The following is a 12,650-nucleotide window of genomic DNA, read 5'->3' as shown; positions in this document are numbered from 1 at the left end:
GGAGTCTCTGGGACGAATTGATGAATCGATGATCCAGGTGATCTGATCTGAATCTAGATGCACTGATGGGTGGGTGATCCGGACTGCAATTGGCTGATCTCTGTTGTTAATATATTTTGGCCGCTGGTATGGCAACGACCTTCACAACCCCACCCAAGCTTCACTTCACAAGACAATAATGATTCTCTTTGGAGAGAAGTACGTGAAACACCATTATACTCCGAACAGGGACACGGATTGTGTAGTTATACCTTTGTTTGTTTATCACGAAGATAATATCAATACTAAAACTTCCTTGGTTTGTTTACCTTGGATACACTTGCATAAGTCTCGTCGGACAGACAAAAGGGCGGCACTAGACTATAATGTTTTCGGCTGAGTGGTACACTGAAAAGCAGCCATATCAAGTGCCGCCTTTTGTGTCCACGGCGAATCAAGCTTTCCACCAAATAGCCTAGCTAGAAACTCCATTCAACTTTTCCTTGGAGTAGAGATAGTCCTGTTTATTATTGTTTTACTGATTAGCAACAATACCGGTATACAATCATCGTGGTTGCCTTCCTTCCACTGCACTTTCAATCAGTCACTCCAGCACGGCCAACAGCTGAAGCCACAAGACAAACACGACAAGTACAGTACGACTCCAAAACATAGTCTTTTCCTTACGCTGTATCCTTGTTTATTTACACCTTCACACCTCCTTTTAGAAACGGAAAACCTATTAATAGCTATATTCGCATATTCATTCGCCGAGATCGTCTCATGCTTATCTCACTACATGTAGACTTCCACGATCGATACTACTATACAATATTTTCAATTCTACCACCCTTCCCTTTCCCCTTCTCATGGATCTCGCAACCACACAATCTAATTCAATCAACTCAACTCAGTCACTCACTCACTCAGTCACTCTAAACAAAAGAAAGGGTTGAAAGGACCAGCTTTAGTTACGGAGTATACCCAGGAGTACCGTAGCGAACATGTTGCAGGTCATAGCTTTGGAATTTCTGTTTTGAGTCCAAATGGGAAGGGAAGGAAATACGATGCAGAGGCTAAGATATATCAGGAGATTAATGGCGCATCAGCCTGGGCCAAATTCATTTCGGTAGTAAAGGAGTAAGGTACCAGGTTCTCACTAGTTGAGGAATCCCGCATCGTTAGGAGAAGCGTTTCGGGAGAAAAACCTTGCATTCTAATCTTCGTATGCAATAGTCCAATCTATGGGGGTATCCTCTAGATGTATGAATGCAGTCTAGAACCTCATATTCATCAATCATGCGCCAGACCAGTACTTCCCCAATCCGCCCGGTATTGCGAACTTCTACTATGCGTCTATGTAATAAAACCAGGCGTTGGCGCTCGACTTGACTGGAATCTATTTGTTCTTCTTTACTGAGCCATTTGCGGACCCGTTCTTTAGGTTCAACTCTTCGAGAGTGTTGAATGCTTGCGCAATGGTTCGGACGCTTTTCACTAATAGAACTTGGGATTGTTAGCTTGCATCTCCCCATAGAGGAATTGTGAACATACTGCCAGGGAAAATCATCCAAATGAAGTTCACCGAGAAGTAGTAAACCCAGAAATAGAGGAATTCCGGTCTACTGTACGAAATCTCCTTGTAATAGTGATCGAACATGCTAGTGGCATAGTAAAGAATCAACCCGTACATCTGTCCCACGCACACAATAATCTGCAGCGGATGTCGCAGAGCATGGGATGTAGTTATGAAGGCGGCGACGACAAAACAGAGGGGGCCCCACGTAAACTATAATTTGACCAAGATAATTAGCTAATAGTCTGTGCCGTAACTAAACAGTGTGGGGAAGCCTTACAGCCGTGACGGTCTCCATGCAAAGCACAAAGGGATCCGAGGTCAAGTACCTCGAGTCACTCAATGCGTACTCCTTCCATAGCTGGCCAAACAGATCCTGCGCAGGGCCCATGCGCGTATGGTTGATTGAAAAGTATCCTTCGAAGAAGAGGTGAATGGCGCCCGACAGCACAAACCACCAGATGGCAGCCTTTTCGCTGGAGGGGAGGTTTGGGTGTCTTCGATTGACGATGAATAGGGTAGCGAAGAGGATGGATGCGCAGACTGCGGTGAAGGTTGCGAGGAGGACTTGCATTGACCATTCGTTTGCCAGATAGCTTGCGATCTCGACCTCGAGAGGGTAGTAGGGATGGTTGGTTATCATTAATGAAGGAAAGGAGCTGTTAACGCTCTCGCTCATGATGGAGGCCATTCTGGATGCTGGTTAGGATTAGGGATTCGAATGTCTGTCTCCAATTGAAAGAGGGGGGGGGGGATGGGGATGTTTGTTGAAATGGGGAAGGGCGAGAAAATCAAGTTGGGGAAGGTGTGGCCAAGTTGGACAAGGAGGTAGGAGGTAGGAGGTGGTGGCTTGGAAGCTTGGAAGCTTGCGGGGGGGGGGGGTACTGTAACGTGAATCAGGGCTCAGCTGAGCAACAGCTGCCTTTTCCCTGGCTGTGCTGGACCCCTTCCCCTTCCTTGTACCTACTCCTACTGTACCCTACCCTACCTAGAAGCTTGAGCTCTACATCTGGTCTGGTCTGCCTTGGAATGAATTCTCGCTTAGGTACCTTGATTTCACTGGACTGGCAGACTGGTATTTAGCTTAGCGCAGGACCCTTCATGCATCATTGTCGATCTAGATGTTACCCTTGCAAGGGCACCAAGGGGAAACACCAGCTAAGGGAGCTCGATGATTGGTGGTATCAAAGGATTTACCGTTTCAAGATTAATTTTATAATACATTCAGTATTAAGTATTTTGTACTTGCATGGTAAATATCAGTACTTTAATGTACAGTACTTCACCCAGATCGTAAATAATGCATTTCTGTTGAGGTTATAAGATTCTACACTCCCGTCGCGTCGCTTGTCACAGACAGTGGATCTAGTACCCAGCCCCACCCAGCCCCAGAGGTACTCAATGCAATGTGGCGGAGGAGGACTCGTCACTGATATGATTCCCCTCGGCTCTGGTGACTGCTGACTTGTTCTTGACTCTGGTCACTGCTGATGGCTCAACTTTCAACAGTTCTCAATTGGTACGGACAAATGGCCTCATCCAATATTCCAAAGTTGTTATCGAGATGTCACTCCCAAGTAGGTCACTAGCCAACATTATTGCCAAGCTATCATGTAATCCTACCTGCCCGCATCTCCACGTGTCCGCCAGGTGCCTTAGTAGTGTACCTACGAGAACACCAGTAACACCACGCGTCTGGTAGACTGAACTTTCGTACTGCTTATGCTTATGCTCATGTCCACGGACTGCTTTCAGGTCCCACAAACTTTCGAAATTGAAATGTATCATCGACTTCGTCACTCCCCCCGCTCATTGTCGTCATGTCTTCTTCCTCCATCAAAGACTCAATCGTCTTTCCACGCCGTCTTTTCTCGTCCGCGGATACCAAGGTCAAGGGTGATTCCTCTCTCTGTCCATAAATATCAAATCCTCTTATTACAGCATCTTGCCATGGTACATCACCGTCATCCGTTTCAGAGACCGATGCAAGCATGCAATCCTGCGTATCACTGAATAGCATCGCCGGGTGCTCCGCGTCGACGTTCAGCCAACGCACAATTGTCTTACCAATAACCTTGCCGCCTGGGATTTCAGTCGCAAAGTTGACGACTTTAGGCTTCTCCCACGATGGATCCCAGAGGTGTACGAGGCCTCGCGTTTCCTCGCCTTCGCATCTGATCATAAGCAACTCATCTATTTTCGCATGCCAAGTGACTCTTGCGATTGGAGAATGCAAGATCATGACTGCTCTGAGTATTCGCGTACCAATATCCCAGATCCAAATCGTGCTTGGCATGCTCTCGGTTCTTGTGGCTAACAAAGTCCCCGAATTATCAAATGATAATAGGTTCGTGCCAGTTTTGACATCGTTATTACTGGCTGGGGTAGTTCCTGAGGTCGGTGGGCATATTGCTTGCGTTGCTGCCGCGAATTCTCGTTCTACCCCTCCATGCTGTGAGGGAACGATTTGTTCTTGCCATACCTGTAGAGACTCGGCCGGGGTGACTGATGTCGTATGAATAGCATTCATGGATTCATTGAAAGAAGGCGTTGCAAGAAGAGTGACCCTAGAGCTGTAATCGCCAATTGCAACATAAGTTCCCGTTCTGTTCCAATCAAGCATCTTGATACCAGCGCCAAGCTCGATATCAGCTTCCTCGTGGCAAGTTGGATTTGGCCCGTTCCATGTCTTGTAAAGATGTCCATCCGCTGTGTATACGAATATCCGATGCCCTTGCGAAGCAGATTCCCATACTGCAAGCCACCTTCCATCCGGGCTCCAAATAATCCCTTGAGCATCGATGCTTTCTGAATGCCACGCTCTCATGACCTCCAGATTCTCTAACGTATGGATGCTTATGATGTCCTTCCCTCCGCTTCTCGTCAAGAGAGCCAGATTCTTTGTTCCTGGGCGATATGAGAAGCCCTTGCCGGCACTGCCTGGATGATAGAATTTTGGTGAGTTGATGTCAACTGACTTTGATGTTGCCAGATTCATGATGGACAGCTTCAGTCCAAAGTCCGAGAAAACGCATATTTCATCATCGGTAGCCCCAAATGTTATGTAGGTAACCTTTGTTGTTCCAGAAGTTGGACTCGTAATATTGGCTGAGAATTGGGGATTGGTAATGGAGTAGACGCGGATATTGTCTGTAGATGCAAGCAAAATCCGAGTCGAAGAAGCAGACCATAAGAACCAAGAGATGGAGCTCAAAAGTTCAGGAGGCAGGGTTATAACGCGTAGAGTCTCAAGAGAACGCGTCTCGCGGATGTTGAGCTTGGAAGAAATGATCGTTGCGATGTATGCGCCATCAGGGCTGGGAATAGATTGGGTGGATGCTGGAAATCAAAAACATGTTAGCTGGATATGCAGGCTTTTTTTCTAGGAGATCTTACACTTCAGATTCCTAGAGAAACGCATTTTGGCGAGTATTTGAATGGTTGAAGTGGTGTTGAAGCTGTTGAGAGCGATTTGTTTACATTTAACCTACTCAAGTAATTTTCTCACCGCTTTGAGATTCTGCCACCATGCGACCAGATAAGCCCCTCCTAACCGCTCCGCCGCCTTCTGCTTTCCATCAAGGAAGCTATCCCCCCACTTACGTAACAAAATTTGCTCCGTCATCTTCTCTCTATTTTCTTCTTCTTTTCCTATGATTATTTCTATTAGTATGGTCGACATGTCGATCTATACAATTCCCCCTCTTTCTTATTGAGTGTGAAATCCTGCCAAATGGCTTCATTAAGAGCCGGTCTCTTCCGTGGTGGCAAGCGTCACTTACTGGCTTCAACCACCCGAAGAGGAATCGCATCTTCTGCTCCCGCAGTTCAAGAATACCCTCGACATGATCTCCCTCCTGCATCAGCTCAAAGTCGCCGTGATGCCATCAAAGATGCCAAACCCTTCTCCGCATTCCTCACAGACACCTTCGACAGACAACACGACTACCTTCGAATATCCTTGACCGAAAAGTGCAATTTACGATGTCTATACTGTATGCCTGAAGAAGGAGTTCCTCAATCACCTCCGGCAGAGCTCCTCACAACTCCTGAAATATACCTCCTCTCTTCCACATTCGTATCCCAAGGTGTCACCAAAATCCGCTTGACGGGTGGCGAACCAACTATACGACGAGATATCCTTCCGCTGATGCACCAAATTGGTTCTCTACGGTCACAAGGTCTTCGGGAGCTCTGCATTACAACCAATGGCATATCCCTCCACCGAAAGCTGGATAGCATGGCGGAAGCAGGCTTGACTGGCGTGAATTTGAGTCTGGATACGCTAGACCCCTGGCAATTTCAGATCATGACTCGGCGGAAAGGATTCGAAGCCGTAATGAAATGTATTGAGCGAATTCTTGAGATGAACAAACTAGGAGCTAGAATCAAGCTGAAGATAAACTGTGTGGTGATGCGGGGTATGAACGAGCGGGAAATCCTCCCTTTCGTGGAGTTAGGGCGAGAGCAAGATATCGAGGTCCGATTCATCGAATACATGCCCTTCGATGGAAATAAATGGAGTCAAGGGAAGATGCTGAATTATCAAGAGATGCTGGATATTATACGGGCGAAATACCCCGCTTTACGAAAAGTGCAGGATCACAAGAACGATACGAGCAAGACGTACGAGATACCTGGCTTTGTTGGGAGAATGGGGTTTATTACAAGCATGACGCATAATTTCTGTGGCACTTGTAACAGGCTACGAATTACTAGCGATGGAAATTTGAAGGTGTGCTTGTTTGGGAATGCTGAAGTGTCTTTGCGGGATATTATACGGAAATCGAATAATGGCAATCCGATCGATGCAGAGGCTTTTGAGGCTATGAAACAAATTGAGATGGATAGACGGCAAGGCTTAGTTCCTGGCCCCCTTGGCACCTCGGACCACGAAAAAGAGTTGCTTGAGGTTATTGGTAAGGCAGTCAGTCGGAAGAAAGAAAAGCATGCTGGTATGGGAGAGTTGGAGAATATGAAGAATAGGCCGATGATCTTGATAGGTGGGTAGGATTCCATCTTTTTACGAGTATATGAGAACACGTTTGCATGGGTGGAGTTGTATACCAAATGTATATAATTGTAGGTAGGAATATAGTCACTTTGCAAGATATGTTCTAGCGCCTGTATGGAATTCTGTACTAATCGTTCGAATAGATGAAAAGAGCATTCGACACAGCTCTTTCGCATCCAGGAGAACTTCTGCCTTATCCCGACAAATCCCCAGCTACCTCCTCAACAACCCCTCAAACATTGCGTCGTCCCATCTCCGCGCCTACTCCACATCCACCACCCCCCCAAAACTCACACACCTAACCCCCACCGGCACAGCGCACATGGTCCCCATATCCAGCAAGTCCCCCACCTCCCGCACCGCGACCGCCCGCTGCTCCGTCCACTTCTCGAATCCCACAGCGATTCCTTTGATCCGCGCTAATGCGATGAAGAAAGGGGATGTGCTGGGTGTGGCGAGGGTAGCGGGGATTATGGCTGCGAAGAAAACGAGTGAGATGGTGCCGTTGTGCCATCCGCTGCTGATTACATTTGTGGGGGTTGAGATTGAGGTTTTGGGTGGTGGGGGAAAAGAGGGGGAGAAGGAAGGGGAGGAGGCAGGTGGAAGGAGAAGTCAAGGGGGTTTTGGGAGGGTGGAGATAGAAGCCACCGTCTCGTGTGATGGCAAGACAGGCGTGGAGATGGAGGCGTTGATGGCGGCGAGTACGGCGGCGTTGACGGTGTATGATATGTGTAAAGCTGTGGATAAGGGGATGCGGGTTATGGATTTGAGGGTTGTGAAGAAGGAGGGGGGGAAGAGTGGGAGTTGGGTTGAGGGGGAGAGGGTTGATGAGGATGAATAAGAATGGTAGTGGGTGTATATCCGTAAGTTTACCGTCTCGTCTTGGACTGGACTGGACACATGAAGCGGCATTCTTATCATTAACTTTCAATATCCCATGCGGTCTCTCATATTGGCAATATATATTGCTTTATACTATTCTCTACACTAAGCAACGGTTGAAAACAATGCATTTATTCTGGATCTACTGCGACGATCAGAGGAAGAACTTTCCACTTCCTGACCATTTGTGAAGGTCTCATAACTAGAGATCTCATGCTGGCCTTGAACGGAAATCGAGGTTCTAGCTCGTAACAAGATCGCAGGCCTCCCCAAGCTTGCCTGCTATTATATCTTCCAACCATTTTGCTTCCCAGCCTTGTATCTCGAGCAAGTCAAGAAGATATTTGTGATGAAGACATCGAATGGTCTACCTCCCTTATCTCACAAAGCAAAATTCTCTGTGGCTGGTTGCTTCTCGGCGAATAAGATCTGGTATCGGAGAACGTTCAATGTTTGACTACAATTCACTGATCAGGGCGTGCTCTTACAAAGAGTGAATATCGTATTGTGTTATCTCTAATAACATAAAATCTGACTCTCTATCTTATCAATCTTTTTCATCATTCCTTTCATCAATTCTTCTCACCAAGCGCTCCTTCGTTTGTCTCGACGAAAGAACCGGAGTAGAATTTGTAACCACAGGTCCACATCTCAATTTTCGTCTATCAAGATCCAAAAGGTCACTCAGCCGGTATGTTCAGCTCCACTACCAAAGCTGAAATTGCTTGTTGCTAATGTTGGCTTTAGCTGTCAGATCACGTCCAAACACATCAACCTCAAGCATCCTCAGCTTCATAACAAGAACGAGTCCGACAATAACATAGCTCCGTTGAAGTCCAAGGATAAAGCCATGCCTCAACAGGTATTTCCCCACCAGATTCCGACTTTCAAAGCACAACTAACTGCTCGATTAGAACTCTACCTCCAAATAAAAACCAATGATTCGTAGATACAAAGAGGTTCACGCCATTCTTTTTCACTGGCAAGAAGATGATATCGGCGTTCTGTACGACATGCAAACCCTCGCTGGCCTATTCAGCGATACCTATCAATTCTCCAGTGTCGGAACTCATCTGATCCCTTCCAAAAGTCCATACTCCTTTGTAGAGAGAGCTCTGGATAACTTCAAGCGCGCATACTCTCACCCCGAGAGCCTGCTGATCGTCTACTACAACGGACACGGCTACCTAGAGAATGGAAAGATGATGATGTGCGCATACGCGTGGGTACTTGCTGTACTCGAAACATTCACCTCTTCTAACAACATCTTAGCAAGGCAAAAGATCGCCACACCCCCATCCCCTCAATCGAATGGTATGCGCTTCAAGTCGGACTCGAGCGCACCGTATCAGATGTCCTCATCCTGCTGAGTACTTGCGCATCCGGAGAAGCACTGAGGTCCTCTTCGGCCAGAGAAGGTGGTGTCACGGAGCTTATTGCGGCTTGCAATTCCACGGGTGTAACCCCTGCGACGGGCGATTTCTCTTTCAGCAGTGCACTTACCGCTGAACTCCAGAGACTGGCCATCATCGGTCGTACATTTTCAGCTGCGGAGTTGCATGAGGGCATGCTAGCACGGATTCAGCGTAAAAGCAATGCGCATCAAGAGTTGTCGTCCACTCCACCTACGCATCAGGCGGCACCTGTCATCATCCACCTTAACGGTGGTCATCAGTACCCAAGCCTTGCACTGAGGGCTTTCAGATCCAAGTTCGATGACAATGCGGCCGAAGCCCATCGTTATCAGGATAGATTATGGAAGCGGGTGGTTGATCGATGGGAGACTTCCATTCCAGCCAAGATTAGGACCGCGATCCAAGCACGAAAGGAAGCGGAGCTGGTCGAGACCCATACCCAGAATCTAATGGCAAAGGTGCATTTACAGGAGACTGCCTGGTTCTTTCAGCGAAGGGCTACTGACTGAAAACAAACTAGGTAAGGAAGTGGGTGAACCACCCTCATCATGGCACAAATCCAACTAACCTTTGGCTTCAGAAGCTTTCATAGACGTGCCGATATCGAACTAAGCGTGTAAATGCCTGAAATAAAGAAAGAAGTGTTGCATGGGTGTCTTTTGATGGATTATACGGAACATGAAGGGTTGCAATTGAGTGGCATATAAGTGAAAGGGATTAATTTCTGTGGAGGGAAAGCTCTTCTGTGGGGGTTCCCTCTAATATGAGGACCAGCGCTCATATATCCAGCCTTGCGATAGAAGATTTCCTGGAAGGAGAGACAATTGATCAAATGAAAAAATACAGATTCGAGCAATCCTCTGAAGTGAAGGTATGCCTATTAAACTGGTGCCGCAATTTATCATCTTCCCCCATTGGGCATGGCAGGAATTGAATTTTGATAGTCGCAGACGAACAAAATATACTGTAGCTCAAGATCTACTAGACACTGCGTCTTCTTTGCATCCTGTATAGGAAAAACTAGATGCAAGCACCAAAGCTCAGGTGAATAGAGGATATTCCCATAACGCTTAAGCGAACCCCCTGATTCACAGGTTTGATCCAAGTACCTTTCTAGAGTAACTTCTTGATCGCAGACTCAATATCACAGATTCACCCCATGTATTACGTGACTCCATTCACAGAGCTATTGTGAGATTCGGGCAAGTACGATGCATTCATATTTAAAGTTTAGAATCTACAATGTCGATACTTCTCAACACTCCCCAGTTTTGCTCATCGGCACTTTTACAGTCCGCTTTTGATGGCTCCATCATGGATGATAGGAGCGATTCTGCCTGTGTCGCAATCAGTCCAGCATCGCTGGCATGGGAACATGTCCAAGGCCTGCTGGCCCCGACTCTCACGCAAGCGAAAACCAAAGGCGAACGCGCTTAAGAAAATAAGACATATCAGGTACTTCAAAGACCCTATCGAGGTTATTGACTTAAGCACTGAGCCGGTCCTGGCAACCCCGTCTGCTGATTGGGCCAAGTGCTACTGTAAGTCGCGCTCCGAACAAGACAAACTCCACGACTCGCAGGGCGAAAAGCAGCATCTTCAGCGGTACATTCAAGAGCGAGATGTCCCAGGTAGGACGATTCGAGTCCTACTATTGTCATGGGAAGACGACGACAACGACTTTGAGCTTTACATAGCGAATCTTGAGAAAGTCTTCATGTGCATGTACAATTTCCCAACCCACTGGTTCAAAATCCCCTCCCGGAACCCCAAAGACTTTGTCGAAGAGAAGGTGAAGTGGTTCAAGGCGCAATGTTCTGTGCAGAGAGAACTCTTGATCGTGTATTATGGCGGGCATGGGGGGTTTCAAGGAGATAACGAGATGGCGCTTTCCCCATACGAGTAAATGAGTAACACTATCCACCTCATTCTCTGCTGAGCTGACTTCTAGGTTTTCCAAGCGTGAAGACAAGAAATGTGTTCCGTTCATCTTATGGGATGACCTATTAGCGACTCTCGAACATCCCAAGGACTTAGAAATCCTAGTACTGATGGACTGCTGTTTCGCAGCTGGTTCTATCCGCGCCGGATACATCCCAGCGGCATCCAGTGGCGGCGTCATCGAAGTTATCGCCGCGTGCGGCTTGGAGACGAAATCATACGGCGGAGCCATCTCCTTTACGCACGCCCTGATCGAAGAGCTCATTTCCAAAGCTTCGGATGGTAAAAATTTGGTCCTCTCAACTCTAGATCTGCATATGGGGATTCTGCAAAGAACGCTGCGGAACCGTGTGCATAGCCATGAAGTGCGGACACGGGTTTTTATGCGACTTCGGCAACATCGTTGTAGCGATTCGAGTATTCTTTTGCGGGGTTCGGGAGAGGGTGGTGGGGAGACTTGGGTTGTGGAGGGGAAGATTTTGGGGGAATTGCGGGATTGTGAGAGGGAATTTTGGGATACGAATATTAAGACGAGGGATTGTGAAGCTTGTGGTGGAAATGGGAGGATGAATGTCGATGGTGGTGGTGGAACTGAGAAGTCACTGGTTGGTTGGGGCAATAGCAAGGCAGGGGATGAGGTTGAGAAGTCAACACCTGAAAGTGCTAGCTTGGATGGGGGAAGTGATGATTTGCTTCCGGTGACAGAAGATGGGTTTGGTGATGGTTTGGAAGAATTTTAGGCATTGGTCAATTAGCGTATTCAGAACTTAACTTGAATCCAGCAGAAGAGCAAGGCGTTCATGCGGAAGGTAATGGGAGTATCATCACGCTCCTAAAAAACCTTGGATTTAATAAAGATTCGAATAAAATTGAGAGATTTGCACTAGGAGGGGAATTGAGAACTTCTGACAATAGCTCCAGCAACCGGCGTATATAGATTAAGCAACCTCTTTCCCGAAAAAGCAGCATGATCGGATTTTCTCGCTACTTTTCTAACACCCCTAACACTTTAAAGGATCAGGATAAATAACACATGTTATAATGGATAGACATAAGGAAATTAGGAATTCTAGCATATTGCTCAAGAATGACTCGACGCAATGATACATACCTAGGTAACAATAAACACAAAAAGTCCACACACTCGGTTGAGCTTAGAGTCTTTATACGTATAACTTAAGAAGAAGTCAAAACTAGAAGCACCATCAACCCATACAAGGCAAAGAAATCAAGACCATAACAGCGATCAACAAAAATCCCCCGCCCCCGCGCCGCCCCGCCCTAGAACCAAAACTCAAACCCTCGTCGTCCCCCCACCGCGCACTAACCACCTCGTCCCATCCTCATCTCAATCTCCCATCAACACCCACTCCACTCTATCCCCTAACCTCATTGGCTCCCCAAGCCCCGCTCCCAGAAAACTCTGCATCTACACTTTACATGTATCAAAAGAAGCAGAAAGGAATCCAAAACAACAACAACAACTCAAAGCGTTTGTGGTTTAGTGGTAAAATCCATCGTTGCCAATTGGCTATACAGTTTAGCTTATTAGCTTAACGGTCTAGTATAGCCATTGTATCGATGGGCCCCGGGTTCGATTCCCGGCGAACGCAATTAATTCTTTTTCTTTTGGTGTTTATTATCTTTTTTGGGGTTATATGTGCTTGGAGTAGCTGGTGACAAGTAGTGTTTTCTTTTTGTACGTCTTTGGTAATAAAATTTACAGGGTATATTATAAGGTAAAGAATATGCTCTGTTGCTATGTATGTAAAAGTGAGAGGAGATATGGTACTGAGGATGTATTTATATCTATCTATATTTGCAAAAAAGGGAACATAAACAA

At 46.8% G+C, this 12,650-nt stretch overlaps 3 protein-coding genes and 1 non-coding gene across 4 annotated transcripts; 2 read left to right on the top strand and 2 right to left on the bottom strand.

The window, feature by feature from the left end:
- Positions 1-1,378: 1,378 nt before the first annotated feature.
- On the bottom strand, positions 1,379-2,246 carry EBP (3-beta-hydroxysteroid-Delta(8),Delta(7)-isomerase; the record flags this gene model as incomplete). The annotated part of the gene is made up of 3 exons (XM_031147557.1): positions 1,379-1,485; positions 1,534-1,768; positions 1,836-2,246. 3 exons carry the CDS (start codon positions 2,244-2,246, stop codon positions 1,379-1,381), a joined length of 753 nt encoding a protein of 250 aa, XP_031008852.1.
- Positions 2,247-3,287: 1,041 nt separating this feature from the next.
- Positions 3,288-4,976, bottom strand: WRAP73 (WD repeat-containing protein; the record flags this gene model as incomplete). Its single annotated transcript, XM_031147556.1, has 2 exons — positions 3,288-4,894; positions 4,952-4,976. The coding sequence occupies 2 exons, from the start codon at positions 4,974-4,976 to the stop codon at positions 3,288-3,290; spliced, it is 1,632 nt and encodes a 543-aa protein (XP_031008853.1).
- A 312-nt stretch (positions 4,977-5,288) lies between these two features.
- On the top strand, positions 5,289-7,410 carry Mocs1 (Molybdenum cofactor biosynthesis protein; the record flags this gene model as incomplete). Its single annotated transcript, XM_031147555.1, has 2 exons — positions 5,289-6,558; positions 6,677-7,410. 2 exons carry the CDS (start codon positions 5,289-5,291, stop codon positions 7,408-7,410), a joined length of 2,004 nt encoding a protein of 667 aa, XP_031008854.1.
- A 4,887-nt stretch (positions 7,411-12,297) lies between these two features.
- LHYA1_G002579 lies at positions 12,298-12,420 on the top strand. Its single transcript has one exon. It is a non-coding gene; the product is annotated as a tRNA-Gly (tRNA).
- Positions 12,421-12,650: the final 230 nt, after the last annotated feature.

The sequence above is a fragment of the Lachnellula hyalina genome (genome assembly GCF_007821495.1).
Source record: "Lachnellula hyalina strain CBS 185.66 chromosome Unknown contig00011, whole genome shotgun sequence".
Classification (NCBI taxonomy): domain Eukaryota; kingdom Fungi; phylum Ascomycota; class Leotiomycetes; order Helotiales; family Lachnaceae; genus Lachnellula; species Lachnellula hyalina.
The sequence above is the reverse complement of the archived record's forward strand: the minus strand, read 5'-3'. Positions and strand labels throughout refer to the sequence as shown.